This window comes from Pezoporus occidentalis, unplaced genomic scaffold (assembly GCF_034315485.1).
Source record: "Pezoporus occidentalis ecotype Australia unplaced genomic scaffold, CSIRO_AGI_Poc_V1 ctg82, whole genome shotgun sequence".
Taxonomy (NCBI): Eukaryota; Metazoa; Chordata; class Aves; order Psittaciformes; family Psittacidae; genus Pezoporus; species Pezoporus occidentalis.
This window is the reverse complement of record NW_026916181.1, coordinates 400708-427220: the sequence shown is the minus strand read 5'-3', so window position 1 is coordinate 427220 and position 26513 is coordinate 400708. Positions and strand designations below refer to the sequence as shown.

Here is a 26513-nt window from a genome sequence, read left to right as displayed (position 1 = left end):
GCTGGAGCACCTCTGCTGTGGAGACAGGGTGAGAGAGCTGGGCTTGTTCAGCCTGGAGAAGGCTTCAGGGAGACCTTAGAGCAGCTTCCAGTGCCTAAAGGGGCCAGCAAGAAAGATGGAGAGGGGCTTTTGATAAGGGCAGGAAAGGACAGGACAAGGGGGAATGGCTTTAAACTGACAGAGGGGAGATTGAGATGAGATCTGAGGAAGGAGTTCTTCCCTGTGAGGGTGGCGAGGCCCTGGCACAGGTTGCCCAGAGAAGCTGTGGCTGCCCCATCCCTGGCAGTGTTCAAGGCCAGGCTGGACGGGGCTTGGAGCAACAGGGTCTAGTGGAAGGTGTCCCTGCCCATGGCAGGGGTTGGAACTGGATGAGCTTTAAGTCCCTTCCAACCCAAACCATCCCCCAACACACCGGAACCGGACCCGCCGCCACGCCCGGTGCCTCATGGCTACCACGCCGCCTTCACCGCCCACCGCCGCTGCGCAGCGGAAGTGCCTCCTCCTAAGCCAATGGGCGCTTGCTGCGGTGTATGACGCAGTCAGGCTGCGCCGGCGTACATGCGTGCGGCGCCTCCGTGCCGGCCCGCCGTGCGGCTGGGGCGGGCGAGGTCAGGCGCGGCGGCGGCCGGAGGGCTGGACGGGGCCGGGCCGGGCCGGGCCGGGTCGGGTCGGGTCGGGTCGAGTCGAGTCTGGTCGGGTCGGGTCGGGTGGGGCCTGCGGCGGGGTGGGGAGAGGCGGGCCCGGGGGCGCTGAGAGCAAGAGGCTGGGGCGGAAGGCTGGGCTCGGGGTGTGGGGCCTCTAAGGGGGATCGACCGGCGGCGGGGCTAGGCCCCGGGCCTGTGAGGTGCGCGGGCAGAGCAGGGGAGGTGGGAGCCCAGGGAAGTGGTGTGGGGACACCGGGAGCAGCGGGGAGGGGAATCATCAAATCCCAGAATGGTTTGGGCTGGAAGGGACCTTAAAGCTCACCCAGTTCCAACCCCCTGCCACAGGCAGGGACACCTTCCACCAGACCAGGTTGCTCCAAGCCCTGTCCAGCCTGGCCTTGAACACTGCGGGGGACGGGTGAGGCCTAGTCAGGGCTGGTGCGGAGCTGGGTGTGCACCAGACCTGCAGCCAGCTGTTCTGAAGTGGCTGCGAGCCACCTTGGGAAGCCACATGAGTTCAGCAGCCCCTAAGGGGATCTGACAGGAGTTTAGCCCCAGCGGGGAAGTGCCTCTACCACAGCAGTGTTTTGTTTTCATCAGAAACCTTTTATTGCCCCCTTGCATCCAGTATTGCTAATCATAGAATCATAGAGTACTTTGGGTTGGAAGGAACCTTGAAGATCATCCAGTTCCAACCCCCTGCCACAGGCAGTAACACAACCGTTACCAGAATTTGGCCACCATGTGTTTATTAACTTTTCCTGTACCTGAAGTGTTTCTCTTCCTTTCACAGCTTTCCTGACATGTGGTGTTGACCCCCAGCCGGTTACCAGCCCCGGCCTTCCACCATGGCCGCCCGCTTGGTGCGACGCTGCTGCTGGCGGCACTTCGGTTCCTTAATCTCTCCTTCCTCGGCAGTCCCGGCATCCCTGCTGGTGCCGGCTGGGAAGGTGGCGGTGGCAAGAGCTCTGCCTCCAGCGCCTCTCGCTTCATTTCATACTTCAAGCCCTTCCAGCTGGGCAGATGGATTCTCAGTCAAAGAACTGGCCGAGGACAACAGAAGTCAAGAGTACAAATTGATCGGGGATCTGGTTGAAACAGCCACGAGTCCTCAGGAGCTCCTGCAGCTGGCTGAACTCCATCCCCTTACTAGCAACCAGGCCTCCCTAATAATTACTCAACTTTCACGGCTCGCAGCAGAAAAAAAGCTGGAAACAGAGAGTATTGTGCTAGATAAGCGATTCCAGCAGCTTGTCAGCATCATGGATTCCCAGGTGAGTTCCCTCCATGTGGCAGAACCAGTTTGGGGAAGGAATACCAGGTAAAAAGCAGGCAGTGCTCCTGGTAGGGCCCTGAGTGTACAAGTGTTCTGTAGACACCTTGTATTCATCTTTATCCATAATCTCTGCTTCCGAAACCCCATCTAAGGGTAGCAGAGAGGTGGGATTTGTCTGAAGGCTGCCCATTTAGCTTTGTAATGGGCCGCAATGGTTCTCTGCCACTGTATTTGGATTGAAATTTTTGCTCCTTCTGATTTACTGGTCCTGTGTCATTGTCACCCCATTTGATCAAAGGGGCTTGCAAAGGGTCCTTAAGACCCCTTGGTGGAGAGGGGATGCCCCAGCGCTGGCAAAGCCAAGCTGTCACACTGCACAAGTGATACGACAAGCGAGGCAGTGTTGGAAACTGCCAAGGGGGGTGTAGCTAGGAATTTTGAGATGTAAAGCAAGCAAACTTGCTGCAGACGTGCTTGTTCTTTTCCAGTGAGCTGTTACTGCAGCCACAGATGTAGATAAGTGAATGTAAGTTGAACATTGTGTAGATGCAAAAACACTGGTGCAGAGAAACTGAAATTAATCGGCTTGCAACGTCCTTATGTCCACAAGCCAGAGATTTTGAACAGTAGCTGAGGCATGGGGCAGGACAGCGTTGAGGAGGAAGGCTCATAGTGAGGTGAGTTTTGTACATGTGAATGGGGAAAAAAGGTGAAGCATCAGCTGGAGGAGCAGTCTGGTTCTTGTTGTGACCTGAGTGCACTGGGCTACATCATGAGCTCTGCTCCTTTCCCAGCTGCATCCTGATGTGGTTTTGTTCTACATTTTAGCAGAGCGCTGAGGCAGGGCTCAGGTCATTCTTGTGCCCGAGGTGCTGAACTTCAGGAATTTGCCATGCTGGTGGAAGTGATGGAGTTTGGACAGGCCAGAGAGTTAAAGCCTTTGCCCAAACCCTCATGGTCCCTCCTGCCTGAAATTCAATGTCTCACAGCACTGCCTCACTTCCTTCCTGCACAGCCACACTGCGAAGCAACTCCTCATTTCTGCAGTCATGTTGTAACATTGGGATGTTGTGTCAAGCACAGGTGCAGTGCGCTGTACCAGGGTACCTGGTGCAGTGATGCTTTCTGAAGGGCCCATAAGAAACAATGTTGTGCTAAGGATCAGATTTGGTTTTATACCAATCAGGAGAGCTTTCAGACTGTAATTGCCTTTTAGTGCTGCCTAGCAGCAGTAGAGCACAGCTGGGGAAGCTGAGGCTGGAAACAGCATTCACTGATGAATGCTGAAAGAGGTGAAAGCTGGAAGCCCAATGGCTGGTGGAAAATCATGAGCTTTGCCTCATGCTGGGACTGCTGGTGAGAGAGCCAGTGGTGGGCAGGCAGAGTTCAGTGGGCAGAGTATGGACTGGGCAGGTCCTGGTGCTCCAAACAGCTGGTGGGATTCGTGCCCAACCTCCTTTCATAGAATCCTGTAATAGAATCCTAGAATGGTTTGGGTTAGAGCGGACCTTAAAGCTCATCCAGTTCCAACCCCTTGCAACAGGCAGAGACACCTTCCACTAGACCAGGTTGCCCCAAGCCCCGTCCAACCTGGCCTTGAACACTGCCAGGGATGAGGCAGCCACAGCTTCTTGGGGCAGCCTGTGCCAGTGCCTCATGCCAGGGCCTTACAGGGAAGATGCTTCTGGGGACACTGGAGAGAAAACAGAGCTTTCAGGGTAAGTTTAATCTGACATGAGGGGTGGAGGTGAGTTGGAGTCCCATGGTGTTTCCTCCCCGAGGCCCTCAAGTTTCTGCTCCTGAGTTATAACTCTTCCCCACCACTCTTCATTTCACCAGTCACACCACAAGGAAGCATAAATGCTTCGAGAGAAGGGTGAAGTCTGAGTAAGTATTCCACCCAGCTGGTAGCAAATCTGTATAGCTTCTTTTCTGAGGCAGAGAGAGCTCTCTAAGTGACATGTGTGCTTACTCCTCAGCTCATCCATGCTGGGACCCTTGTGTGGCTTCAGCTTCTGATATAGGCATTGAGATTTCTCTTCTTCATCAGGGCCTGGGTCACTTTGGTTTGATTCTGAGCATGCAGGCTACACCTACGAGGGGGAGCAGAGGTTTCCTGTCATGGTGAGGGACAGCTTAGATGTCCTCAGCCTAAGGAGGTCTGTCTTGCCTCCCCCTCATTGCTTCTTCCTATAAAGAGAGCATTGCCTGGTGTTTGGCATGACTGGCAACTCAATACTCTCATGCTGTCTCTGATCAACACCTTTCCCTTACTTCTTTTTGCTGCCAGATTTCTCACGTATGGAATAACACCTTGGTGAGCCTTCTGAAGAGCCTCTACTCCCTGAGGATGGACAGAAACAGCAGGGAGATGCAGTCAGTGGAGCAGGAGGTGCTGTGGCGGCTGCGGCGCTTCACCTTCAAGCATCTTGCCTCCCTGGCAGAGTTCTTGGTGGTCAGGCAGGAGAAGGAGAGCCAGCTGCTGAATGAGATCATCAAGAAGCTGGAGCTGCGTTGGACTGAGCTTGAGGGCACCCGAACCGTGGTGATGCTGATGGGCAGGGTCGGGCACATCTCCCCAGCTCTGATGGACCGGCTGGAGGACAAGGTACGGGCTTGGGCTCTCACTTTCATCTCCATTCTCTTCAGACAGACGACCTCCCTGCAGGTGACAACAGCGGGAAAGTCCCATCACCTTCAGCCCATTGCATGTGGGAACCCTAATTCCACACAGGCTCAGTGCATCCCTGTTCCTCACTGGAGTAGGGAAATGTCCTTTCTTGGGTGAGAACCGCTGCAGGAGGCCTGAATGCAGCTGCGTCAAATTCAGTCCTCATCCAGCCCGTGCTGGGGACTGGCCAAACAGCTGCCACAGCAACATCTGTAGCTCCTGAGCCCCACTGTCCCTCTGCCTGGACCCTGGGGATAAATAAATGCTGCAGACACCAGCATGTGGCGGGGCAGAGTGCTGTAGCTGGATCTGATGGGGTTGTTGGCTTATGCAGAACCCAAATTAATGATGTTGGGTTTGTGTCCTGCAAATGACATGGAAATTACAGTGGAAAGTGGGTGCTGATCCACCAGCGGATGCCTTTGCCCTGTCAGTCTTTGCCCGACAGCATGTTATGGATGGAGTGGATGCTGAGGTCCCACCTGCTGCAGGAGGCAGAACCGGCAGCAGGGAGATTCTGCTGAAAAAGGGTCTGCTTCCCCTCACACTCCCTCCCAGCTGCTTAGCCTCACTATGTGCTAAATACTTGCTGCTGGTTCCAGTCCCCATCAGCCATGGAGGGGCTCAGCTGGTAGCAGCTCTGTGTGAAGGCTGGATCTGCACCTTGCTTTCCTAGATGTATAATTGTTTAGGTCGGAAGGGATCTTAAAACTAGCCCAGTTCCAACCCCCTGCCATGGGCAGGGACACCTTCCACTAGACCAGGTTGCTCCAAGCCCTGTCCAACCTGGCCTTGAACACTGCCAGGGATGGGGCAGCCACAGCTTCTCTGGGCAACCTGTGCCAGGGCCTCACCACCCTCACACGGAAGAGCTTCTTCCTCAGATCTTATCTCCATCTCCCCTCTGTCAGTTTAAAGCCATTCCCCGTTGTCCTTTCCCTACCTGCCCTAGGCAAAAGCCCTTCTCCAGCTTTCTTGTTGGCCCCTTTAGGCACTGCTCTAAGGTGTCCCTGGAGCCTTCTCTTCTCCAGGCTGAACAAGCCCAGCTCTCTCAGCCTGTCTCCATAGCAGAGGTGCTGGAGGCCTCATAGCATCTTTGTGGCCTCTGGACTCACTTGAGCTAGATGCAGGACTCCAGGTACTCAAGTTTTGTGGTTTCCCTTTACATGGCTGTTCCAAACATTTCTTGGCAGGCTCTGGAGCTCGCTGAACAGTTCAACCCCGATGACATCCGGAAAATAACGTTGGCTCTGGCCTACCAGAACCGGCGCTGCGTGCCTCTGCTCCGAGCCATGTCCTACCACCTGATTCAGAAACACTCTGAGCTCAGCCTCAACGTCCTGATGGACCTAATTTTTGCCTATGGTAAGGAACATGGTTGTGTTGGGACCTGCTGGATGTTACAGGCGGTAGAGTCCAGTTGATTTTGGGCATATTGCTGCCACAGTCAGATAAAGGCTCATGGGCGTGCATTAGGCTGGACCTAACATACCATCCAGCACAATAAGGTAGTTCCAGCTCCAAGCACAGGTAGAATGAACCCAAATATGCCATTTTCCGTCCAACATGTTGAAAGGAGGGGATTTGAGATGAGAGTGCACTTTGGAAGAGTGGTCCTTGTGTCAGGGAGCCCCTCTACCCTGCAGTGTACAAACACTAGCAAGACACAGGGGTGGTTACAGCCATCATGGTGATGTTCCTGGCCCCAGGCTAGACCAGAGCCACCAGATACATGATGGTCACAGACCCAGCACACAGCAGGTCTATAAACAGCATAGTAGCACTGATTGTTAATTTAGCTTAAGATCCTTAGTTCTCTGGCTCCTCTTTCCGTGCAATATTACGTGGTTCTGTTCTCTTACTGTTGGTAGCCAGTGGAAAACACAAACAAGGACAGATAAAGGAAGCCAGGAGAGTCAAGGAGGAGCCCTCCTTCAGTTGATTGCCCAGCTTCTGGTGGTGGGAACAGCTCTTCTGACAGCCACTGTGGCCTGGACAGCCTTCATAAGTTAGCTATACCCTTAAAATAAAGGAATAACCCAGTAGACCTGGTTTTGGAAGGAGCTTGTACTTCTCTCGTTGATGTAACCAGCTTTGGTAAATTGGTTAATCTGGAACAAGTTTCAAGGAGAGTGGTGGATGCTCCATGTGCTACGTCTTCCAAACCCATGCCGGGTGCCGTTCTCAGAGGCAGGGCTGTAGGTCCTTCAGCTAAGGAAGGGCAGCTGGACAGTATATATAAGTCTGGGTCATACACAAAGCTAATCCAGCAGTTCCCCAGCCTTAAAATGTACAAAGTGGGCAACTACAATGGCTGGACATGGTTTGGACAGGTTCTGGCAGTGCTGTAGCCACTGCAGGGGAGATGCTTTTGGACAGGACTCTGTGCTGACCTTTCTCTTCAATGCTTGTAGCTGCCACACTGTTGTGAGGGGATGGTTTGTACCTGTCATTGCTGCTGCAGCCGGTCTCGGACCCTGCCTGTGCTCCTCTTGTGGGGACTGTCCCCTCCTGGCTGGTCCACACTGACCCAGGCCCCTCCAGGTCTTGGTGCTCCTGGTTGCTGATCATTGCAGGGTTGAACCTCATGAGGTTTCTGACAGCCTTAGGGAGTTCAGGGCCCTTCTGGCCAGACCAGGATCTGTAGATAGAGACACTGGAGTCAGACTCTGCTACCAGCAGTATGTGGAGGCTGGAGCCATGAGTTGGCACCAGGACTGGGAGGTGATGAGTGCAGCAGGATGTGGTAGAGACTTGGTCTGACCAGAAAGGATAGGGCCAAGGCAACTGCGGGGGGGGGGGGGCAGTACCACTCTGCTCCAAGTGAACAGCTTCGTGCTTTTCCTTGTGCTGCCACCTCCCGTCCAGGCACAGCTCCCATACCAGCTCCTTGTAAGTGGCTGCCCCTTTCTCTTTGCTCCTTTAAGGAAAACTGAATTTCCACCAGCCCCAGGTCTTCCAGAAGATAGCGACCGACCTGCAACCCCACATCCCCACCATGACGCCCGTTGAGGTGACGCGCTGCATCAGATCCTTCGCCCTCCTCAAGTGGCTCAGCCTGCCACTGTTTGAGGCCATTGCACAGGTGAGGAGGAGGAGGAGGTTTGGGGAGGGCTGGGGAGCTCCCACTGGCACCAGGGCAACCATGACCCACTCCAGTTCCTGGAGGTGGGAGCAGTTTTCCATCACCTCTCCCAGGATGCTCTCTGGGATGTCATCACTGTTTTCCCTACCCAGCCAGTGGCTGTAATTGAGTGTGACAGGACTTGATTATCATGTTCTGCTAAAGTCAGCACTGGGGATCTGTGTGGAGCTGGGCTGGTCTCAGCTCTGTCTGAGCCTCCAGCCCCAAGCGCCAGCGCTGCTCCTCTGCCCCAGTTTATGTGCCTGCATTTTGCATCTATTCTGGAATATTCCAGAGCTCTGCTTCCACTCACAGCTTTCCCTTGTGCCAGGATAAAATCCCAGGGAAGCCCTAAAACATCTTTGCTCTCATTTTCCCATCTTGCCACGGGGCTGTGTGCATCCTTGGCTGACAGTTTCAGTGTTTCCCTGATTTTAGACTGATACAGGACAAACCTAAACCTCTGCTTTTGCCCCTAGTATGCCCTGGACAACACCAAGCAGCTGTCAGTCACCCATCTGTGCAGTATCATCCTGTCTTTTGCTCGCCTGAACTTCCAGCCCAGTGGAAGTGAGGATTTCTTCAACATGGTAACCTTCTTCCTCCTTTCCCCCTCTTCATCAACTCTGTTGGTAGGGAGGCTGCAGATCTCCTTCTAGCACATCCCTGTGTGAAAATGGCTGTTGGGTGGCTTGAGGCAGCTGTAAATGGTGTGGGGAATGGGAAAAGGGAGCCCAGAACTCTGGCTAGGCTGAAAAACCTTCACTGTGCTCCCCTGGCTGCGTGTGGGCAACAGCTGAACCAGTTAGTCCATGACTGGCCCTGCAGGGGTGCTTTTCTGCCAGCCACAAGCAGCATGGGGATGTTCACATGCAGGACTGCAGGTGGGACCTCACCAGAGTGGAACAGAGGGGGAGAATCCCCTCCCTCGACCTGCTGGTCACGCTGCAGGTGGTGCAGCCCAGGATATCAGATATGGGTGTCCCTAATTGGCAGGCCCCTATGTGCCACCGCAGGGCAGCCCATCCCTTGTGGCCAGGCCAGCCTGGGTAGCAGGAGGTCTCCCTGGGACAGTGAGAAGGACAAGGTGGAGAAGTAGCATCCAGGGCTCCCACTGTCAGCATTAGTCATGGTCCTGTGAAGGGGGATTTTGTAGCAAGTGCAAAACTACTTATTTTTGAGACATCGTAGAAAAGGAAGAGCCCCGGGAGGGTGCAGACCTCCAGGCTCTTGCTGTGATTCCTGGGCAGACACCGTGACACCACCCACACAGCCTCAGACCCTTCCAGCTCTGTTGTAGCTGCGGATCCTGATGAGGTTGTCGCCTCCAGCCCTCCTTTTCCTGAACACTGCCTTGTGGCAGGGCTGGCTGCAGTGATCCATTACCCTGCAGTGATGCAGCATCCCGGGCCTGCAAACCACAGCTCGTGAGCTGCACGGACACATTGGAGTGATCTTAATGTCTTCCCTTCTGTAGATAACCCAGGGAAGAAGTACTGCTGTAGAGGAGATGGTGCACATCAGTTGCACCATAAGGCCTCAGGGATCTGTCAAGCTGCCAGACCTGTGTGTTGTCCACAAGACCGAGATGTCAGCAGCACTGTGCTGAGCCGAGCTGTTTGGTTTCCCTCTCTGCAGGTCCATGAGGCGCTCCAGGGCCAGCTGCACAGCCTGGAGCCTCACCTGCTGACAGATCTGGTGTGGTCACTCTGCGTGCTACAGCAGGCCAAGGCTCCCTACCTGCAGCAAGTGCTGGCACCTGACTTCCACGCTCAGATCCAAGGTGAGATGGGCATCTCTGACAGTGGGACAGGGCCCAGGAACCTCAGACCACAAGAAGTGGGGGTGCTGAGCCTGGTCCATCTAAATTTGAGTTAACAGCTTGTTAACAAGGCCAGGTTGGGTGGGGCTTAGAGCAACCTGGTCTAGTGGAAGGTGTCCCTGCCCATGGCAGGGGGTTGGAACTGGATGGGCTTTAAGGTCCTTTCCAGCCCAAGTGATTTTATAATTCTGTGAACCATGAGGAAATAGATCTCATTAGGGGTGGCTATAACATGTCCCCCACAGCTCCATGCAGGGTTACCCAGGCATGAAGAGTGCAGGGCAGCAGCACCAGGAGAGTTGAGCTAATGAGAGCCATGGCCTCCAGCAGCTCCCCTGGGCTGTGCATTTGTGCCTGTGTGTGATGGGGGAGGAGGAGAACAAGACAGTGATAGCCAAGGGAACCTGTCAAGACTGGAGGGCTTTGTATTGCCTCACCAAATGGTGACTGCTGGGGAGGTGCAGCCCTGTCAAATTCGATCCCTGCCTCCTCCGTGGTGGGGACCGGCCAGCCGGCTGCCACAGCAACTTCTGTGGTCTGTGAGCCCCATGTTGCCTTCCCATGGGACACTGGGAACAAAATCACACCACAGACACTGGCCTCTGTGGGGCTGTCCCTGCCAAACAAGGGATTTCTGGCTTTGCCATCTTCCTGCAAGCCCCCCCAGCATTTGGCCATTGGTGGACTGTACCTCTATGCCAGTAGGCAGGGAACCGTCATGGGGGGATTGGAACCAGGAATTGCAGTCACACGGGCTACACAGGCCACCAGATGAAGAGCCAGGGCTTTCAGCCATGTCCGAGCTCTGTTTCTCTCCTTCCACCAGGTGATCAGTCCCTCAAGGCCCGAAACTTACAGCTGAAGCTTGTTCATATCAATGCTGCTGCCAAGCTGGAAAGCCCTGACTATCGGGGGCCATTCCTGCCGCCGGAGATGCTGAACGTGGCAGAGCCAGCAGGGGAGAAGGTGACCCTGCTGCAGAGCAGCCTGCGGGAGGCCTTGGTGGGGGTGCTGGGGAGCCAGGACAACGGGCGCTTTGATGCACGCACCATCTACGGCTGGCAGATCGGTGAGTGCCTCTTCTGCCCCCTCTACAGGCAGCAGCGGGACCCCAGCAGTGGAGGGAGTTGAACTTGAGGGCTCAGATACAGCTACCAGGGTTTAACCCCCCTCATTCTCCAGCCTCATGCCTCCTCATTGCAGCTGCCCTGCCTTGTTTCATCTTTTCCTCCAACTCATGGCAGAGCAGAAACCGCAGCCCAGGGCACAGTTGTGGGGAGCAGATGGAGGAGGAATGCCTTCCTCCTGCAGCCAACCAGCATCGAGGCTGGTGAGAGCCTTCTGGCCCTACTCACCCTTCCTCTGCTTTACCCTGGGCTCTTGCAGCCCACCCCAGGCTCCCCCAGCTCCTTGCTCTCCTGCAGCCCTGTCAAATTCGATCCATGCCTCCTCCATGGCAAGGATTGGCCAAATGGCTGCCACAGCCACTTCTGTGGTCCATGAGCCCCACATCCCCTTCCCCATGGGATGCTGGGCTAAAATCAGGCTATGGACATGTCTTCTGCCTGAGGAGATGCTTGGGAAGCAGACTCCATCCCTGGCTGTATGTGCAGAGGTGCTCCACAGCTTCAGCAAGGATGGGTTTTCTGGGAAGGGAGTAGTGTGACCTTGCATGCTCTGCATCACCAGTCTTGAGAGACATGGTGTGTGAGCAGCATCCAGGTGGGATTTCAGGAGTCCTTGTGTTCCCCCCCTCTCCATGCAGATGCTGAGATGGTGGTGAACAGCGAAAATAAACCTCTCCCTGTGAAGAACTTTGCTGCTCCCCATCTGCCCTGCCCAGAAGGGACAAACCTGTTGCCATCAGGTGCCAGGAGGTGGGTCTGGGCTCAGCTGTGGCTGCCAGCTGGGCAGGAGCTTGCAGGGGGAAGAGGGAGAAGGAGGGCTCTGCCATTGTGGTGGGGGGGAGCTGCGGGCTCCATGCCTCCCGGTCACCACAGCCAGTGATGTGTGCCAAGGATGTGATGCCCAGCTGTGTGCCCCCTTGTTTGGGAGCAGAAGGGGTGGGCACTGGACAGAATTGGGGTAAGGCTGTGCCATCCCCACCCAGGGTAGCATTTTGTAGTGAGGGGCTGCTCTGGCCAGATAACCTGGTGGCAGCACAGCAAGGGAAGGGGGTCACATACAGGTTGTGCCGATGGTTTTCCCTCTGAAGAAAGCCTTTGCCAGGTCTGTCTGCTATGGAGCCTGGCTGCCTGCAGGGCCCTGAGCTGCCTCCTTCCTGCCTGGAAAAGGCAGCATCACCCCATTCAGTTTGCTGTCAGGCACGGATGGTGGATAAATTTCACTTGAGCTGCTGTCCTAGTGCTTCTTGGATAGCTCAGAGGCAGGGTAATGGCTCCAGCAGGATAAATCTGTGTCCCACTGGCACAGGGCAATCAGCAGAGCTGGAGCGGGCCCTTCTGCCATGGCTGCCTTGGGATCTGAGTGCTGCTGCCAGCTCTGCTTATGGTGCCCATGGCCAGCCTTTCATCTCACAGCCTCCCGCTCCCCTTTGCATCTCCTAGGATTGCCTTCCTCCGGTGGGAGTTCCCCAACTTCAGCAACAGAAGCAAGGACCTGCTGGGCCGCTTCGTCATGGCCCGGCGCCACATCCAGGCAGCCGGCTTCGTCGTGGTGGATGTGAGTAGCCGTGGGTAGAGAGGGATCTCTGATTCCATGGAGATGGAGGAGCAGACACCTTCATGGAGGGGGGTCTGGCTTCTGTAACCCCCCCCCCCCCCCCACCTTCCTGGTGTCTCTGGGTCCTGCAAAACCCCAAGGCCAGCCCCAAGCGCTCCCTGGTGCCCACAGCTCCATGAGGATGGCTCAGCAGGTTGCCCTCCTGCCTGCTGTCACTGGGATTAGCTGCTGTGATCCCCTCCAGGCCACCTGCCAGGCAGCCTGAAGGTGGTGTGGGGGTATTGGTAATCAAGGAGGACAGCAGACAAGGTCTTAGGGTGCTGATCCCCTGCGCTGGAGCCATGGGGTCATGCATTATTTAGCTTTCTGGAGGTAATTATAGCTCTCCTGGCAGGCAGCAAGCACTGCTCTGGTACTGGCTGCTCTGGGGGAGGAGGGAGGGTGGCTCAGCGTGCTGCCAGCATGGGCAGGGAGCCATCCCTCTGCCCCTTGCCCTGCAGAGCCTGGGCTCAGCACTGCCCAAGCTGTGTGGCTCTTTCAAGGCTGGAGGGCCATGCGTCACCCCAGAGCATTATTGTGATCTCCCCTGCCTGTCCGATGCTCTTCCATGTGAGAACCCTGAGCTTCAGCCCTTCCCCAGCGTGTTCCTTCCAGCTCTCTGAGCTCACTGCCAAACTTTGAGGCTGATGTGAAGTGAGGTTCGAGGTTCACCGCCGCTGTTTCTCTCCAGCCTCTTGCATAATCCCCCACTCTGGCTGGCTGGGAAGGCTCAGGGAGACAGGAGGAGGAGAAGGGAAGTGCTGCTTCCTGCAGCTTCAGCCCTGCTAAATATAGAGGCAGGGGTGGGTGGTGGGATCCCCCCAGACACGGCTGCTCCCTCGTACAGGCTGGCAGAGGCACCACTGAGGAACGACGTGCTGGTGCCAGTGTTCTAACACAGCTTGAACCATCACCCTCCAGCCAGAGAGCAAGTGCTGGGCACGTGAGCCTCTCCCCCAGCTGCGTGCCCTCCAAATAAACACTTCATCTGCAGCTCACCAGGCTGGGACAGGCACAGGGAGAAGGATGGGATGGGCTGGCAGCAGGGACATGGAGCCCTGCACGTACTCTGCATCCACATGGAAAACTAAACACGGTTTGGTGCTCAGGTGGTCCCTGAGCCTCCTCACAGTGAAGGTGCTGCCCCACATCCTCCTCTGCAAGGGGCAGGGTGGTCAGTAGGGCCGTCCCAGTGCTTTGTGCCATCCCGGCTGCTCACAGAAGCCCCGTTGTTCATTGGTGGTCACGCGGGTTAATTTGGGGACAGTCCTGAATTGTCTGTGGTTCGTTCCCTGGGTGCCAATGCCACTGCCGGATGGGACCATTGGGTGCTCTCACCCATCCACATGGCTGCCTCAAGTTCAGTGCCTACCTCTGCTGTGATGGGGACCAGCCTATGGGCTGCCTGTGCCCCATGTCCCAGTGGGAGAGACTCCTTGAGGATGCTGTTATGCATCTCAGGGCTCTGACTCCATCTCTACTTCGCCCCATCCTGCTGCAGGTGCCCCACTACGAGTTCCTGGACCTGAAGGCGGAGCGGCAGCGGACAGCCTACCTCAAAGACAAGCTCAACAAGGCCCTGGCCACGGAGATGGCGAGCTAACCCCAGCACTGCCCCGTGGCTCCAGCAGCACCTCTGTGTTGGAAACGTGTTTGAATAAACCCATCGCTGTACAGTGCTGCAGGCTGGGTGGGTGGTGGGGGTCAGGGCTGGTTGGTGTCTCTTCTGGTGGCCACACAGCTTGGCCTCTTCCTGGGGAGGGAGACAGCTTCATGCTGATGCTCAGCAGGATGCCTGTCACACAGCTGTGGCTCAGTGCCCAGAGGAAGCCAGCCTGAGCTGAGCTAAGGATTAAGAGCCATCCTGTCTTCTCTTAGTCCCATTTTATTAGCAGGGCTTTGTCCCCAGGCGGCTGTGCAGTGCCAGAGGGGAGGGAGGATGGGCTGTGACACCTGGTTCAGGTGCTGTGAAGCTTCCACCCAGAGCAGTGGGACACATTGAACAGGTGTGGGAGAGGTCTGGTGCCCTGGGAATATGGGAGAGTGTAACTGGGAAGGGTTAGATCCTGCCCAGACGTGGCCTGGTGCCTCTGTAGCTTCCCCTTCTACCACAGCACACACACAGCGTCCCACAGTACACGTGAACCTGGGTTAGGGGAACAAGATGGGCCACGAAAACCCTCTGTGCCGTGATGCACCGGGTGCCAGGAGTGGCTTTGGGGCTGGATTAGTGACCATCTGCTCTTCCTTGGCACGTCCCTTCCATCTCCTCTGGTTGTGGGGCACAGCCTCGTGTGCTTGTGTGTCCCCGCCTGCAGCACTGTGGGCTGCAGCCCTGTGCTGGCTCTGCCTCCCGTGGCAGAGGCCGTGGCGGTTCTGGAGCTGCTGAGTCATGGCTCGGGGCTGCTCCTGGCACCGGCGTCACCGGCATCGCTCCATGCCCGGCACCAGGCGGCCCCCCCTCGCCCTGGGGCTGTGCCTCAGTTTCCCCACAGCGTCCTGCGGCAGAGGCTGCCTCTTCCCAAGGGTCACTGGGGGTCTGGGGGCGTCACCTGTCCTACCAGCACCGCCATTTATCCATCCGTCAGGATCTCTTCCCTACCGTTTCCAGAGAGAGAGGGGTCCCACCGCCACCCCCCGCCGTGTTGCCAGGGAGCCATCCTCATCCTCCTCGCCATCACCACGGAGACGAGAGGAGGAGAAGGGCCGTTCCCATGGCGACCGCGCAGGCACCCATCCTACCTCCCCAGCGGTACCCGGGCGCGGGGTGATGCCCTGGGGACACGCAGGGAGGGGACACCGGCGTCCCCCCATCCTCCTGCCACCACCAAACGCACGCATCTACTTTAGGGGGGGAGTGATGCAAACAATCCGATCCCTAGGACACCTCTGGATGCTCATCCCTATATTTTAGGGGGTCAAAATCCATCCTTCACCCCCCTGCTCATCAATCCCACCCCGGGTGGGGAAACTGAGCCGGGGGGGACCCCACTCCCTGTGTGTGTTGTGTGTGTGTCCCCCCCCTCCCCGAGCTGATGCAGGCGGTGACGGGGTGGGCTCTGCCTTCCCCTCCCACCGCCGCAGTGCCTGGCACACACCCCGCTTTCTCCCTGCCGGAGGGATATATAATACAAGGGAAAAAGATACTGGAGAGAGAGAAAAGGCAGGGAAGGGAACGGGAGGAAAAAAAAACAGGGAAAAAAAATCCTGCTGACATCATCTGGGATGACGGGGCTGATCCGGCCGCCGGCCCCCCCGCCCGAGCCCCACTAATGCTCCGCTCCTGCCGGCGCAGCCGCCTTCGTCCAGCCCGAGCCAAAGGTGGCTGAGCTGGGTGGGCAGGCGGCCGCCCGGGCCGGCCGCCCGGGCTCTGGCATCACCATGCCCGTAGAATCGGTGAAAACCCAAGGGCTGGGGGGATTGGAGAAGGAAAACGGAATGCCGGAGGGATCGGTGGCAGGTGAGGCCGAGGGGAGGCCGCGGGGATGGAGGGATGCGGGATGGAGGGATGGAGCGGGAGGATGGAGGGATGCAATGGAGGCAGGAGCAGGAGGGATGGAAGACACAGGGCCGGCAGCACCAGCTGCTCTCGGCAGCCAGCACCGCTGAGGGGCTCCGGTACCGGCACCCCCGGAGCACGGCGGGAGGTGACTTTGGGGACACCCCTTTGGGGACACCTCCCTCTTCACCCCCAGTGCCCAGCCCCGGGCTGTGCCCACCCCATTCCCCACACCGGGAGCCCCGCCGGGACGCGGAGGGGGTCTCGGTGCCCCGGGGAGGCTGAGCCCCCCCCCCCCCGCACCATCCCAGCCCACCAGGGACAACGGGGTTGGGAAACTGAGGCACGGGCAATGCAGAGCCGCGGCCCAAGGTCACCCCGCTCCGGCATCCCCTGGGGGGCTGAGGACAGCGGGGGAGGGGGGGGGTTGTCCCAGTGCCGCCTTCCCCTTGTGCCTCAGTTCCCCCCCCCCTTCCCCATGAGCCACATATGGGGGGTACAATGATCCCCCCGAAAAGGGGGTGAGGGGCTGATTTGCGCACGGGGAGGAGGGAAATCAGGGCTTCCCCTGCAAGGGGGCACAAGGTCCTTTGTGTGGATGGGATCACGGGAACCCCAGAACACCCCCCAATGGGTATAGGGGGAGCCGGCGGTTGGACAAACAGCAGCAGGGAAGGCTTAAGGTGATCCCAGTATCCCTCATAGGGTAGAGCCACCCCCCGTTAACCCTTTGAGCACCCCCCCAGCTCCCAAGGGCAACGCAGCAGGACTGAACCACCCTAGGTCTATGGGGGGGGGGGGAAGCACCTGCTAAATACCCAGGTGAGGCCCCGCCCCCTTCCCAGCATCCCCCTCGGCCGTGCCCCGCCCCCTCACCCCTATATAAAGCCCCCTGGGGGGGCATATGGAGCTTTGCTGTGTTTGGAGCTGGAGGTGGGTCCTGCTTGCTTTTCCCTATGGGCTTGCCCTTGGGGACCCCAGGTAATGTGGGGAGCACTGCTGGGAAGGGCTTTGGGGTGTTCATGGCAGGGGGAGGATGCTGTGATGCTCCATGCCCGCAGCATTCCCTACCTGGGTAATGAGTGGCTGAGGACCCGCACACTCGGTGCATGGGTGGGCACAGAGCTCCCTGCAGGGGTCATGCTGTGAGGTGGGGGGATATGGGGTGTATTATCCCCCCCCCCCCGCCACCATGAAGAGGGTCCCCTTGCTTTGGGGACACCTGAGTGTCCCCCTTTCCTTAATACAGTGCTATCCTTCACATGTAGAGAGGGGCTGGAGGGAGCTATTGGTGTCCCCCCCACCCAGTGTTACCCAACCTTGTGGTGACCCCCAAGAGCTCTGGGTGGGGGTCACCCTGTTTTCCCCCCATAGAGGGGGATGGCACCGTCCTGGAAGGGTGCCCCCCACCCCAGGGTGCCCTGGTACTGACGGGGGTTCCCCCCTCTCTCCACAGCCCCCCCGCCGGCCCCAGGCCCGCCACCGATGCCCACCAAGGAGGAGGCTCGCCCGCAGCCCGAGGGGGCCAGCTGCGACCCCGGCCCCCCTGCTGCTGCCCCCCCCGGCGAGTCCTGCCGGCCCCCCTTGCCCACAGACCCCTTGGACACCCGCATCGTCATGGGGGAGGAGACGCACTCCCCCACCGACCCCGAGCTCCGGGGGGGGGGCCCCCTGCCTGCTGTGCCTTGCCCCTTCCCTGCGCCCACCAAAGATCCCCCCCAGCGCCAAGTGGCTGAGCCCCCCTCCGGGAGAACCCCAGCTGCTGCCGCCATGGACCCCGACCTCTTCTTCACGGCCCCCTCCACCCCCATCCGGGTCGGGGGGTCCCGGCTGCTGCCGCCTCCCTCCGAGGAGCAGACGGACGGGGAGAGCGAGGGGCTCTGCTCGCCCCCGACATCCCCCTCCGGGTCCTACATGACGGCCGAGGGGGGCAGCTGGGGGTCCTCCGGCACAGCCAGCACCTCCCCGTCCTGCTCCCCCAACCTGGTGGCCGAGGCCGAAGCACTGGCAGTGGCTGAAGCTGAGGCTGAAGGCATGGTGGAGGTGGAAGCTCTGTCCCCCTGCCTGGAGCACCCCCCTGCCTTCACCCCGCCGTCTCCCGAGGAGGAGGATGAGGAGGAAGATGGACTTTTCGCCCTGCCCGGGGCTGATGGTGGTGATGGGCAGACGCTGGAGGACGAACAGGAGGATGAGGAGTGGGACATGGGGGGTGAGGGGCTGCCCGGTGCGGGCTTGATCCCGGCGGCACTGCTGCCCTTCCGCGGCAGCCTGCTCTTCCAGGCTGAGGCGGTGGAGATCACCCCGCTGCCCGCCGGCACAGCGCTGCTGCCCCTGACCGGCGAGGAGGAAGAGGAGGATGAGGATGATGAGGAGGAAGAAGAAGAGGAGGAGGAGGAGGAAGGTGGCAGCACCTCGGCCTCCTTCCTGCGCTCGCTGTCAGAGACCTCCATCACCGAAGGGGTGGATGAGTCCTTCGCCTTCCGTGATGACACCTCCGCCTCCTCTGACTCGGCCGCTTACGATGGCGAGGAGGACGAGCGGCTCTATGGCACCGAGCGCCACGCCATGGGGGCCGAGGGGGCTCCCCCTGGCACCGTCACTGCGCACCCCGGCACCAGTGCTGCTGGGGACGGCGGCATCGAGCTCCACCTTCACGCCGGGGTGGCCCCTGATGGCAATGGGTCACCAGAGGGGTCCCCGCAGCACAGCAGAGGTGAGGAGCCGGCGAGCGTGATGCCCAGTGTGGAGGATGCCATCAGGGAGGACATCAGTACCATGGAGCCAGGGATGCAGGAGCAGGATGGCAGCGTGACCCCCCCAGCACCCTCTGGGGAAGGCAGCGTGCAGCCAGATGGCGAGACCTTCCTCACGTCTTCCTCTTCCTCCTCAGAGCTGGAGGAAGCATTAACTCTGGAGCACAACGTCCCATGGGAGCCAAACCCTGTTCCCAGGGAGTGTCCCCCACCAGAACCCTCTCAGCTCCCAGAGGAACCAGCGGCAATGCTGGGTGCTGAGGAGGAGCCAGTGGCAAAGGATGATTCCGTCATGGCAGCACTGGGAGAGGGGCCCAGCATGGAGCCAGGGGAGAGCAGCAGTGTCCTGCAGCCCCCGAGCCTCTGCTCCAGGGACCCCCAAACTGATGGGGTGCAGCAGGATGATGTGGCACCAGCTAACGGGGAGCCCCAGGGTGGCCCTGGGAGTGATGATGATGATGGTGATGATGTTGGTGACAGTGACCATGAGCTTGGCACTGTGAGAGTGGACAGCACCGAGCTGGCAGCCACTGATGGCCATGATGAGCTGGACAGTCTGGCCACCAACCTGGTGACACCCAGCCCTCTAGATGAGCCGGACACCGTGGCCACCAACCTGGTACCACTGGTGACACCCAGCCCACCGGGTGAGCCGGACACTGTGGCCACCAACCTGGTGCCACAGGTGACACCCAGCCTGCCAGATGAGCCAGACACCATGGCCGCCAACCTAGTGCCACTGGTGACACCCACCCCATTGGATGAACCAGAAACCATGGCCACCAACCTGGTGCCACTGGTGACAGCCAGCCCATTGGCTGAGCAGGACACTGTGGCCACCAACCTGGTACCACCGGTGACAGCCAGCCCATTGGCTGAGCAGGACACTGTGGCCACCAACCTGGTACCACCGGTGACACCCAGCCTGCCGGATGAGCCAGAGACCATGGCCACTGATCTGGTGCCATCAGTGACACCCAGCCCGGTGCCACCAGTGACACCCAGCCCACTGGATGAGCCAGAGCCCATGGCCGCTGACCTGGTGCCATTGGTGTTACCCAACCTACCAGATGAGCCAGACACCGTAGCCACCAACCTGGTGCCGCTGGTGATGCCTATCCCACTGGATGAGCCGGACACCATGGCCACCAACCTGGTGTCACTGGTGACACCCAGCCTGCTGGATGAGCCAGACGCTGCAGCCACTGACATGGCACCATCGGCGACACCAATCCCACTGGATGAACCGGACACCATGGCCACCAACCTGGTGTCATTGGTGACACCCAGCCTGCCGGATGAGCCAGACACTGCAGCCACTGACATGGCACCATCGGTGACACCGATCCCACTGGATGAACCGGACACCATGGCCACCAACCTGGTGTCGTTGGTGACACCCAGCCTGCCAGATGAGCCAGACACTGCAGCCACTGACATGGCACCATTGGTGACACCGATCCCACTGGATGAACCGGACACCATGGCCACCAACCTGGTGTCGTTGGTGACACCCAGCCTGCCGGATGAGCCGGACACTGCAGCCACTGACATGGTACCACTGGTGACACCGATCCCACCAGATGAGCTGGATACTGTGGCCACTGACGTGGTGCCATTGGTGACACCAGTCTCACTGGATGAGCCGGACACCATGGCCACCAGTCTGGCATCACTGGTGACACCATTCCCACCGGACGAGCCGGACACTGCATCCACTCACCCTGACTGGGTGCCACCAGTGATGCCCAGCGTTCTGGCACCATCCTCCCCACCACAGGACATGTCCCCCTGCGATGCCAGTGAGGATCCGGTGGATGTGGCAGCCTCAGCCAACGCATCCCTGGAGCCACCAGTGACCACGTGTCCCACGGCACAGGAGACAATGGTGCATCCCCCTGGGAGTACCAGCAGAGCCCCCGAGGAACGGGATGCTCCCACTGCTTCCTCCGAGGATTCCCCCCCGGAGCTGCTGGACACCTCCTGCTCCTGCACCGGCTCCAGCTCCTTCGCAGCTCCCGAGGACCACGCAGGAGAAGCAGCCTCCCCCCCCAGGCCCCCGTCTCCCAAGGAGGATGCAGAGGATGCTGCTGCCCGCCGCTGCTTGGCCCTCTGCCTGCCCACCTTGCCCCCTGCCGCCCCCCCGTTGCTCTTCACCGCTTCAGAGCGGGAGGTGTATGTGGGGGCCCCCCTCGAACTGCTCCAAACACCCGGTGCCTTTTCAGAGAGCGGGGCGGGCTGGCAGTGCCGGGAGGACCGGCAGCGGGTCACTGCCATGCTGCAGGGCTCCTTTGGGGATCTGCCGGCCCCCCGCCTCCCCCCCAGGCCCACAGAGCCCCCCGAGGCATCTGCAGAGCCCCTGGAGGGTCCCCTAAGTGATGGGGCAACAGAGGAGCCCATGACCCCTCTGCCTGGTGATGCCCCCCCGGGCCAGACTGCTGGGGAAACCGATGCCAAAGTCCTGGGGGAGAGCAGCCCCCCGAGTCCCCCCAGTGAGCCCCTGGCACCCCCCAGGCAGCAGGAGGAAGAGGAGATGATGGTGACAATGGTGGGGACCCCATCCAGCCCCCAGCCCGCTCTGGGTGCCAGCCAAGGGGGGGATGCTCAGCCAGAGCCCTCCCCGGAGCCAGCCAGGGATGCAGCCCCCCAACCCTGCCCCGAGCCCCCCAGCGTGCTGCCAGCCCCCTGCCCTCCGCTCCCCAAACTCAGCCAAGTGCCTCCTCTCGCCGCTGCCCCATCGCCACCATCGCCACGTCCCGACCCAGCCCGCGGCCCCCGGGACACCTCATCAGGGCTCCCTGCCGGCGAGGAGCGTCTGTCTGTCCTGCTGCCCACCAGGAAGCACCTCGAGGGTAAGAGGCACCCCCAGCACACACCTACCCGTTGCTGTGGGGTGGGGTGGGCATCATCCACTGGTGGGCTGCTGGGGGTCCCTTTTGGGAGGTCCCAGGGTGTGTGATGGGGATAAGGAGGCTGGGTTTGACCCCATAGAGGGGATTTTGGGGCATCACCAGCTCAGGCCCCTCAGCCACTCTCTGCTTCCATGAGGTATCGTGGCACAGGGTGGGCATTGCTTGGTGCCACCTATGGTGGAGTGCTCAGGGTCCTCTTTGTGGGATCCCAGGGTGGGTTCAGCCCCACAGAAGGGATTTGGGGGATACCACCAGCTCGGCCCTACCCTTCCACTCCCATAGGGTACTGTGGGGGACCAGGGTGGACATCACCCATGGTGTGGTGCTGGGGGTCTGCTTTGGGTGGTCACAGGCTGTGTGATGGGGTGAGCAGGTTCAGCCCTACGGGGAGGGAGTTTGGGGGTCAGAACTGGCTCAGTCCCCTCTTGCCCCCCCCTGCAGCCCCTCAGCCCTCCCCGCCCAAGGAGAAGGAGGCCCGAGGCCGGCAGACAGGGCCGGGCAGCCGGGCTCCCCCCCGGGGGTCGCTGCAGTTGGAGTCGAGCTCCTCCAGCGAGGCAGAGGCTCCGTACCCCTGCCCCGAGATCCAGCGCCTGCGGGAAGCCGCCGGCATCGCCCTGCACCAGGACAAGCAGCCCCTGGCATCCCGCCGCTGTGAGGCCAACCACAAAGGTGAGAGGAGGGTCCCGTGGGGCTCCCTCCCCACCGTGTTTTTCTGGGGTCAGAGCATGTCTCCATCCCACCCCTCTGCTTGGCCACAGGGTCCTGTAATGAGTCGGAGAGCAACGATGAGTCCATCCCGGAGCTGGAGGAGCCTGAGGGCTCGGAGCCGCCACCAGCGCAGACACAGGTTGGGGTGATTTTGGGGGCAGGATGTGGGATGTTGGGGCCCCCCCATGGTGCTGGGACTGCTCTCACCCACTGCTCTCTGGCAGGCGCAGCTCACCCACTCACTGGGCACCGGGGAGGAGACAGTCAGCAAGGCAAAGCAGAGCCGGAGCGAGAAGAAGGCCAGGAAGGTGGGATGGGATTGATGGGGTCACCCATGGCACGGGGGTCCTCATCCTATCCCAGGGATTGGAGGCGGGGAAGCCTTGGGGTGTTGGGGGCAAGTCCCCACTTTGGGGGTCTCCAGGTCATGGGGGGTATTGGGGTGATGTGGGGTCCTCTGTCCTGGCAGGGGACTTGGCCTGGCTGCAGCTGGGGGGACAATGGTGTCCCACAACCCTGGGTTTGCTCTTGTCCCAGGGGTTGGGATGTTGCTGGGGGGCTGGACCTTGGCTGCCCTGGGATGGTGGGACATGAGGTCATCTGTGTGTGTGTGTGTGTGTGTGTCCCCAGGCCATGTCCAAGCTGGGGCTGCGGCAGATCCATGGCGTCACCCGCATCACCATCCGCAAGTCCAAGAACATCCTCTTTGTCATCACCAAACCCGATGTCTTCAAGAGCCCTGCGTCTGACATCTACATTGTCTTTGGAGAAGCTAAGGTGAGGGGTGGGGGGTGCCCCCCTTGGGGCTGGCAGGAACATCCCTTTGGGGACGGGTGGGTGATGCTGTGTCCCCGCAGATTGAGGACCTGTCGCAGCAAGTGCACAAGGCGGCGGCAGAGAAGTTCAAGGTGCCGATGGAGAACTCGCCACTGATCACGGAGACGGCCCCGACCCTCACCATCAAGGAGGAGAGCGAGGAGGAGGAGGAGGTGGGTGCTGGGGCAGAGGGGAACCCCCGGTGTCCTGGGGACAGGTCAGTGCTGGGGGGGTGACAGTGGTGTTCCCACCTTGCAGGTGGATGAGACGGGACTGGAAGTGAGGGACATTGAGCTGGTGATGGCCCAGGCCAATGTCTCACGCCCCAAAGCCGTGCGGGCACTTCGGCACAACAACAATGACATTGTCAACGCCATCATGGTGAGTGGCTGGGAAGGGGGGGACCCCCTGGCACCCCTAGCACGAATTGGGGTGCTGTGGGGTGGTCCCCTCACACTCTGCTCTCTTCCACAGGAGCTGACCATGTAGCGGCCGGCGCTGTCCTGGCCCCCCTGTATAGATGCACAGTTACTACCCCCTTTCTGCCATCCTTCCTCTATACACCCCCATACTTCTCCTCTGCGTCCGTATCGCTCAATAAATGGCCTCATGTATCACTTGGACTGCACCCCGCCTCTCCTCCTGGTGATTTGGGGGGGCTCTGGGCTGTCCTGTGGCTCGTGGAGCTGGGGGGAGCACCTGGGGAATTTGGGTGGCTGTGCTGGGACAGGTGCCTCTGGGGGTGGGATGGGGTGACAGGAGTCCCAAGATGCTCCTGAAGCCATCTGGGCTTTACCCCCCTATTGCTAATTAGAGGTGCTCAATGAAGCCAGGCAACCCAGGAGGGCTGAGTGAGGGCTTTTGCAAGGAGACAAGCCATGGCTGGGTGCAGAACTGTATTCACCTGTAGCAACACTCCATACAGAAAACAGACGCATGCGGCCTCCCGGTGCCACCGATGGGGAGACGAAGGCAGGAAAACCCCCTTGGCTCCCAGAAGGCCACATCCCAGGTTATTCCCAGGTTTAAGTCCCATTGGAGTATTAACCCACTGCAAATGGTTACAGCTTGTTTTAAACCCCATCATACACAGTCATGCCACAAATAGGGTGTTTTCGCTTCCAAATCTCCTGAAGTTGTTAAACACTTGAACATCCACATGTGCAATTTGGGTTTTAATCTGTAAATCATAGAAAGGCACTAAAACAACTCCAGCCCCACACTGCTGCCTCCTGGGCTTGAGGAAGAGGAGAGGAGGAAGATCTCAGTCCCCAGCACCTAGGGACCCCATGGATGGAGCTGGCACCTTCATCTCCCTTTTCCTCGGCGGATGGCAAAAACACAGGGCAGGAGGAAACCATGAGCTTCTCCATCGCAGCTTGTTTCCAAGGAAGATGCTCTCTGTGATGGATATGTCCTGGCTAAATCCTTTTTCCTCCTGCTGGAGGATGTGTGCTGGGATCCTTTGCCTTGTTCTTTTCAGCCTTGAAACTGGCAGAGAAAGGGCCAGCTGTATCTCAGCCTGGCACTGGAGTGATGCAGCCTCGTGTACCCCATGAGTCAAGGAGAAAGAAGGATTTGGGCTGTGAGGACCCTCTCTGGAGCAGAATTGGGGTCACTCTGACCCCAGCCTAATGTGGGGTGCAATGGTGACTCCGTGCCAGATCGTACCGGGGGCCAGTGCCTGCGATCCTGGGAAGGGCAGGTAAGGAATGGCCAGAGCAAGGTGGGGAGGGAGGACAGATGGATGAAGGCTGGTCTTTGCCTGGGATGGACAGGAAGGGGGCTGGGGGGGGGGCTGCAAGGGCAGAGCAGGGGTTAAAGGCACTCGGGGGTAAGGCCTGATCCCCCAAACTACTGAGCCAGCATCTGCTCTTAGAGCACTCCCAGCTCTGCCAGAGACACCCCTGGGTGCCAGAGCCTATGGCTGAGACCTGGGTGCTGCCTGGGATGTCCCATCCCTCTTCCAGCCCCATCCTTCCTCCAGGATAACTAGGGACCACCCCCCTCTCCTCTGGTGCCCGCTGCAAATGGCATCTCTCCCTCTGCATGGGAATCCTGATTAAAAAAATAAGTGTGTTATTTATAACTGTATATAAAACATGTACAACATGAACATCCCCTGCACACCCCCAGTCTTCCTAGGGTGCGCCCATCGTCAGCTCTCCCATCCTGGTGCTGGCCCTCAGGGATAGCAAAGTCCCCAGGGAGCCCTAGAAGCCACCATGCACCCTAGGGTGGGTGCCAGGGAAGACTGAGTTGACGGGAGTTTCATGGGGCAAAGCTTTGTGCTTGGCAGGAAGGGAAGGCTGTCGCAGACACAGGGGTCTGTGGGCACACAGGAATCCGCTGGTGGGGAAAACTTTAGCTGTGTGTCCCCCTCTCCAGCTCCTGGGGACCCCTGAGCAGAGCTGGGGGTATATGGTGGGGTTTTCAGGCCGGGCAGCAGCAGCACAGGCATTGGCAGCTTCTCCTGTGGGGCTGGAGCCAAAACGTTTCGACAACATCAACACCAGGTTTAAATAATTCACATTGTGGTAAACTTCATTCAAAAACAGGGAGAGGAAGAAGAGGAGGAGGAGAGCAGTTATAATAGGGATACCATGTGCAAAACTGTAAACCAGGCAGGAGGCTGTAGGTGACCTATCTCCCGGCTGCAGCGGTAAAACCAAACTGGAGATGGCTGCAGGCTGGGCTCCTGCCCGGGCGTCCTCCATGGTAAGAGGGCACCAGCTGCCCCTTGGAGCTGTGAACGAGGATGGGAGAGTAACTGCATCCTGATGGAGCTCCAAAGCCTCTTCCAGAAGGAGGGTGAGGATCCCGGTGCTGCTGTGGGGTGTCTCCGTCCTCCCCCCGCTCGCTCTCAGGAGGAATCGCGGTCCATGCTGCACCCCAGGGCTTCGATGTCGTTGCTGATGTGCGAGATCATCCGGTCCCACTCATCCTCCTCGGAAGGGACGGACTGGTCATCCGAACTGCCGGCAGCGCCGTTGCCATTGGTGGTGGAGTTGGAGGTGGTGCTCAGAGTCCGCCTGTACCTCCCAAAGCTGTCTGTGATGATGCCCCGGCCGTCCTTCACCCCGATGGTCTCCAGGAAGTTCTCAAAGTGTTGGCTGTCCTTCTCAGGGATGAAGGGGCGAAGACCTGGAGCCGGGAAGAAAACACGAGGAGGGAACTGTCAGCATCATTTGTATGGCACAGACACCTGGAATGGATTTGCACATAGATTTGCTTGGCTGTCTGAAACACCCCGGGGTTTCTGAGTGTTCCAGCAGAGTCCTGCTGTACTGTTGTGCCTCAGCTCCCCCGAACAGCACAGGGCTCAGCAGAGGAGCATGTTTAGGGGGGAGGGAAGGATGAGGTCTCCTGAGGACTCCAGCTCCCATTTTACACCCCTGAGAATTGCAGCCTAAAAAATCCTGCTAAAGTGGGATTTTCTGATTTCAAGAGGATCGTCTTCCAATTCCTCACCCAAACATATGGCTTGGCTTTACTGAGCTTATTGCTGTCGCTGCAGCAGCCCACGCTGCAGGCTGCACTCAGGAAACATCTGTGCTGTCTCCCTCG

At 59.2% G+C, this 26513-nt stretch overlaps 3 protein-coding genes and 3 non-coding genes across 8 annotated transcripts in view; 5 read left to right on the top strand and 1 right to left on the bottom strand.

Moving 5' to 3' along the window:
• Window positions 1–530: 530 nt before the first annotated feature.
• On the top strand, window positions 531–13937 carry TBRG4 (transforming growth factor beta regulator 4). Its single transcript, XM_062603999.1, has 11 exons — window positions 531–608; window positions 1438–1918; window positions 4211–4528; window positions 5785–5956; window positions 7519–7676; window positions 8195–8305; window positions 9354–9498; window positions 10364–10606; window positions 11303–11414; window positions 12105–12219; window positions 13760–13937. Exons 2-11 carry the CDS (start codon window positions 1493–1495, stop codon window positions 13859–13861), a joined length of 1902 nt encoding a protein of 633 aa, XP_062459983.1. The 5' UTR covers window positions 531–608; window positions 1438–1492; the 3' UTR covers window positions 13862–13937.
• On the top strand, window positions 4731–4868 carry LOC134156161 (small nucleolar RNA SNORA5). Its single transcript, XR_009961839.1, has one exon. It is a non-coding gene; the product is annotated as a small nucleolar RNA SNORA5 (small nucleolar RNA).
• LOC134156163 (small nucleolar RNA SNORA5) lies at window positions 9997–10135 on the top strand. The gene has a single exon (XR_009961841.1). It is a non-coding gene; the product is annotated as a small nucleolar RNA SNORA5 (small nucleolar RNA).
• LOC134156162 (small nucleolar RNA SNORA5) lies at window positions 10957–11095 on the top strand. The gene has a single exon (XR_009961840.1). It is a non-coding gene; the product is annotated as a small nucleolar RNA SNORA5 (small nucleolar RNA).
• A 1343-nt stretch (window positions 13938–15280) lies between the features above and the next one.
• On the top strand, window positions 15281–23574 carry NACAD (NAC alpha domain containing). Of its 2 annotated transcripts, none has more exons than XM_062603884.1 (9): window positions 15281–15718; window positions 17214–21362; window positions 21864–22091; window positions 22181–22269; window positions 22355–22438; window positions 22761–22907; window positions 22988–23119; window positions 23205–23327; window positions 23421–23574. In XM_062603884.1, the coding sequence occupies exons 1-9, from the start codon at window positions 15640–15642 to the stop codon at window positions 23433–23435; spliced, it is 5046 nt and encodes a 1681-aa protein (XP_062459868.1). In that variant the 5' UTR covers window positions 15281–15639; the 3' UTR covers window positions 23436–23574. The 2 variants fall into 2 exon arrangements, with proteins under 2 accessions (XP_062459868.1, XP_062459869.1); XM_062603885.1 differs by lacking the exon at window positions 15281–15718 and adding an exon at window positions 16658–16738.
• Window positions 23575–23827: 253 nt separating this feature from the next.
• CCM2 (CCM2 scaffold protein) overlaps window positions 23828–26513 on the bottom strand; it is a 33775-nt gene continuing 31089 nt past the window's right edge. For both annotated transcript variants that reach the window (XM_062603977.1, XM_062603978.1), the window contains exon 10: window positions 23828–26090. In XM_062603977.1, the coding sequence (XP_062459961.1) occupies window positions 25810–26090 (281 nt within the window). In that variant the 3' untranslated portion in view covers window positions 23828–25809. The remainder of the gene's footprint in view (window positions 26091–26513) is intronic.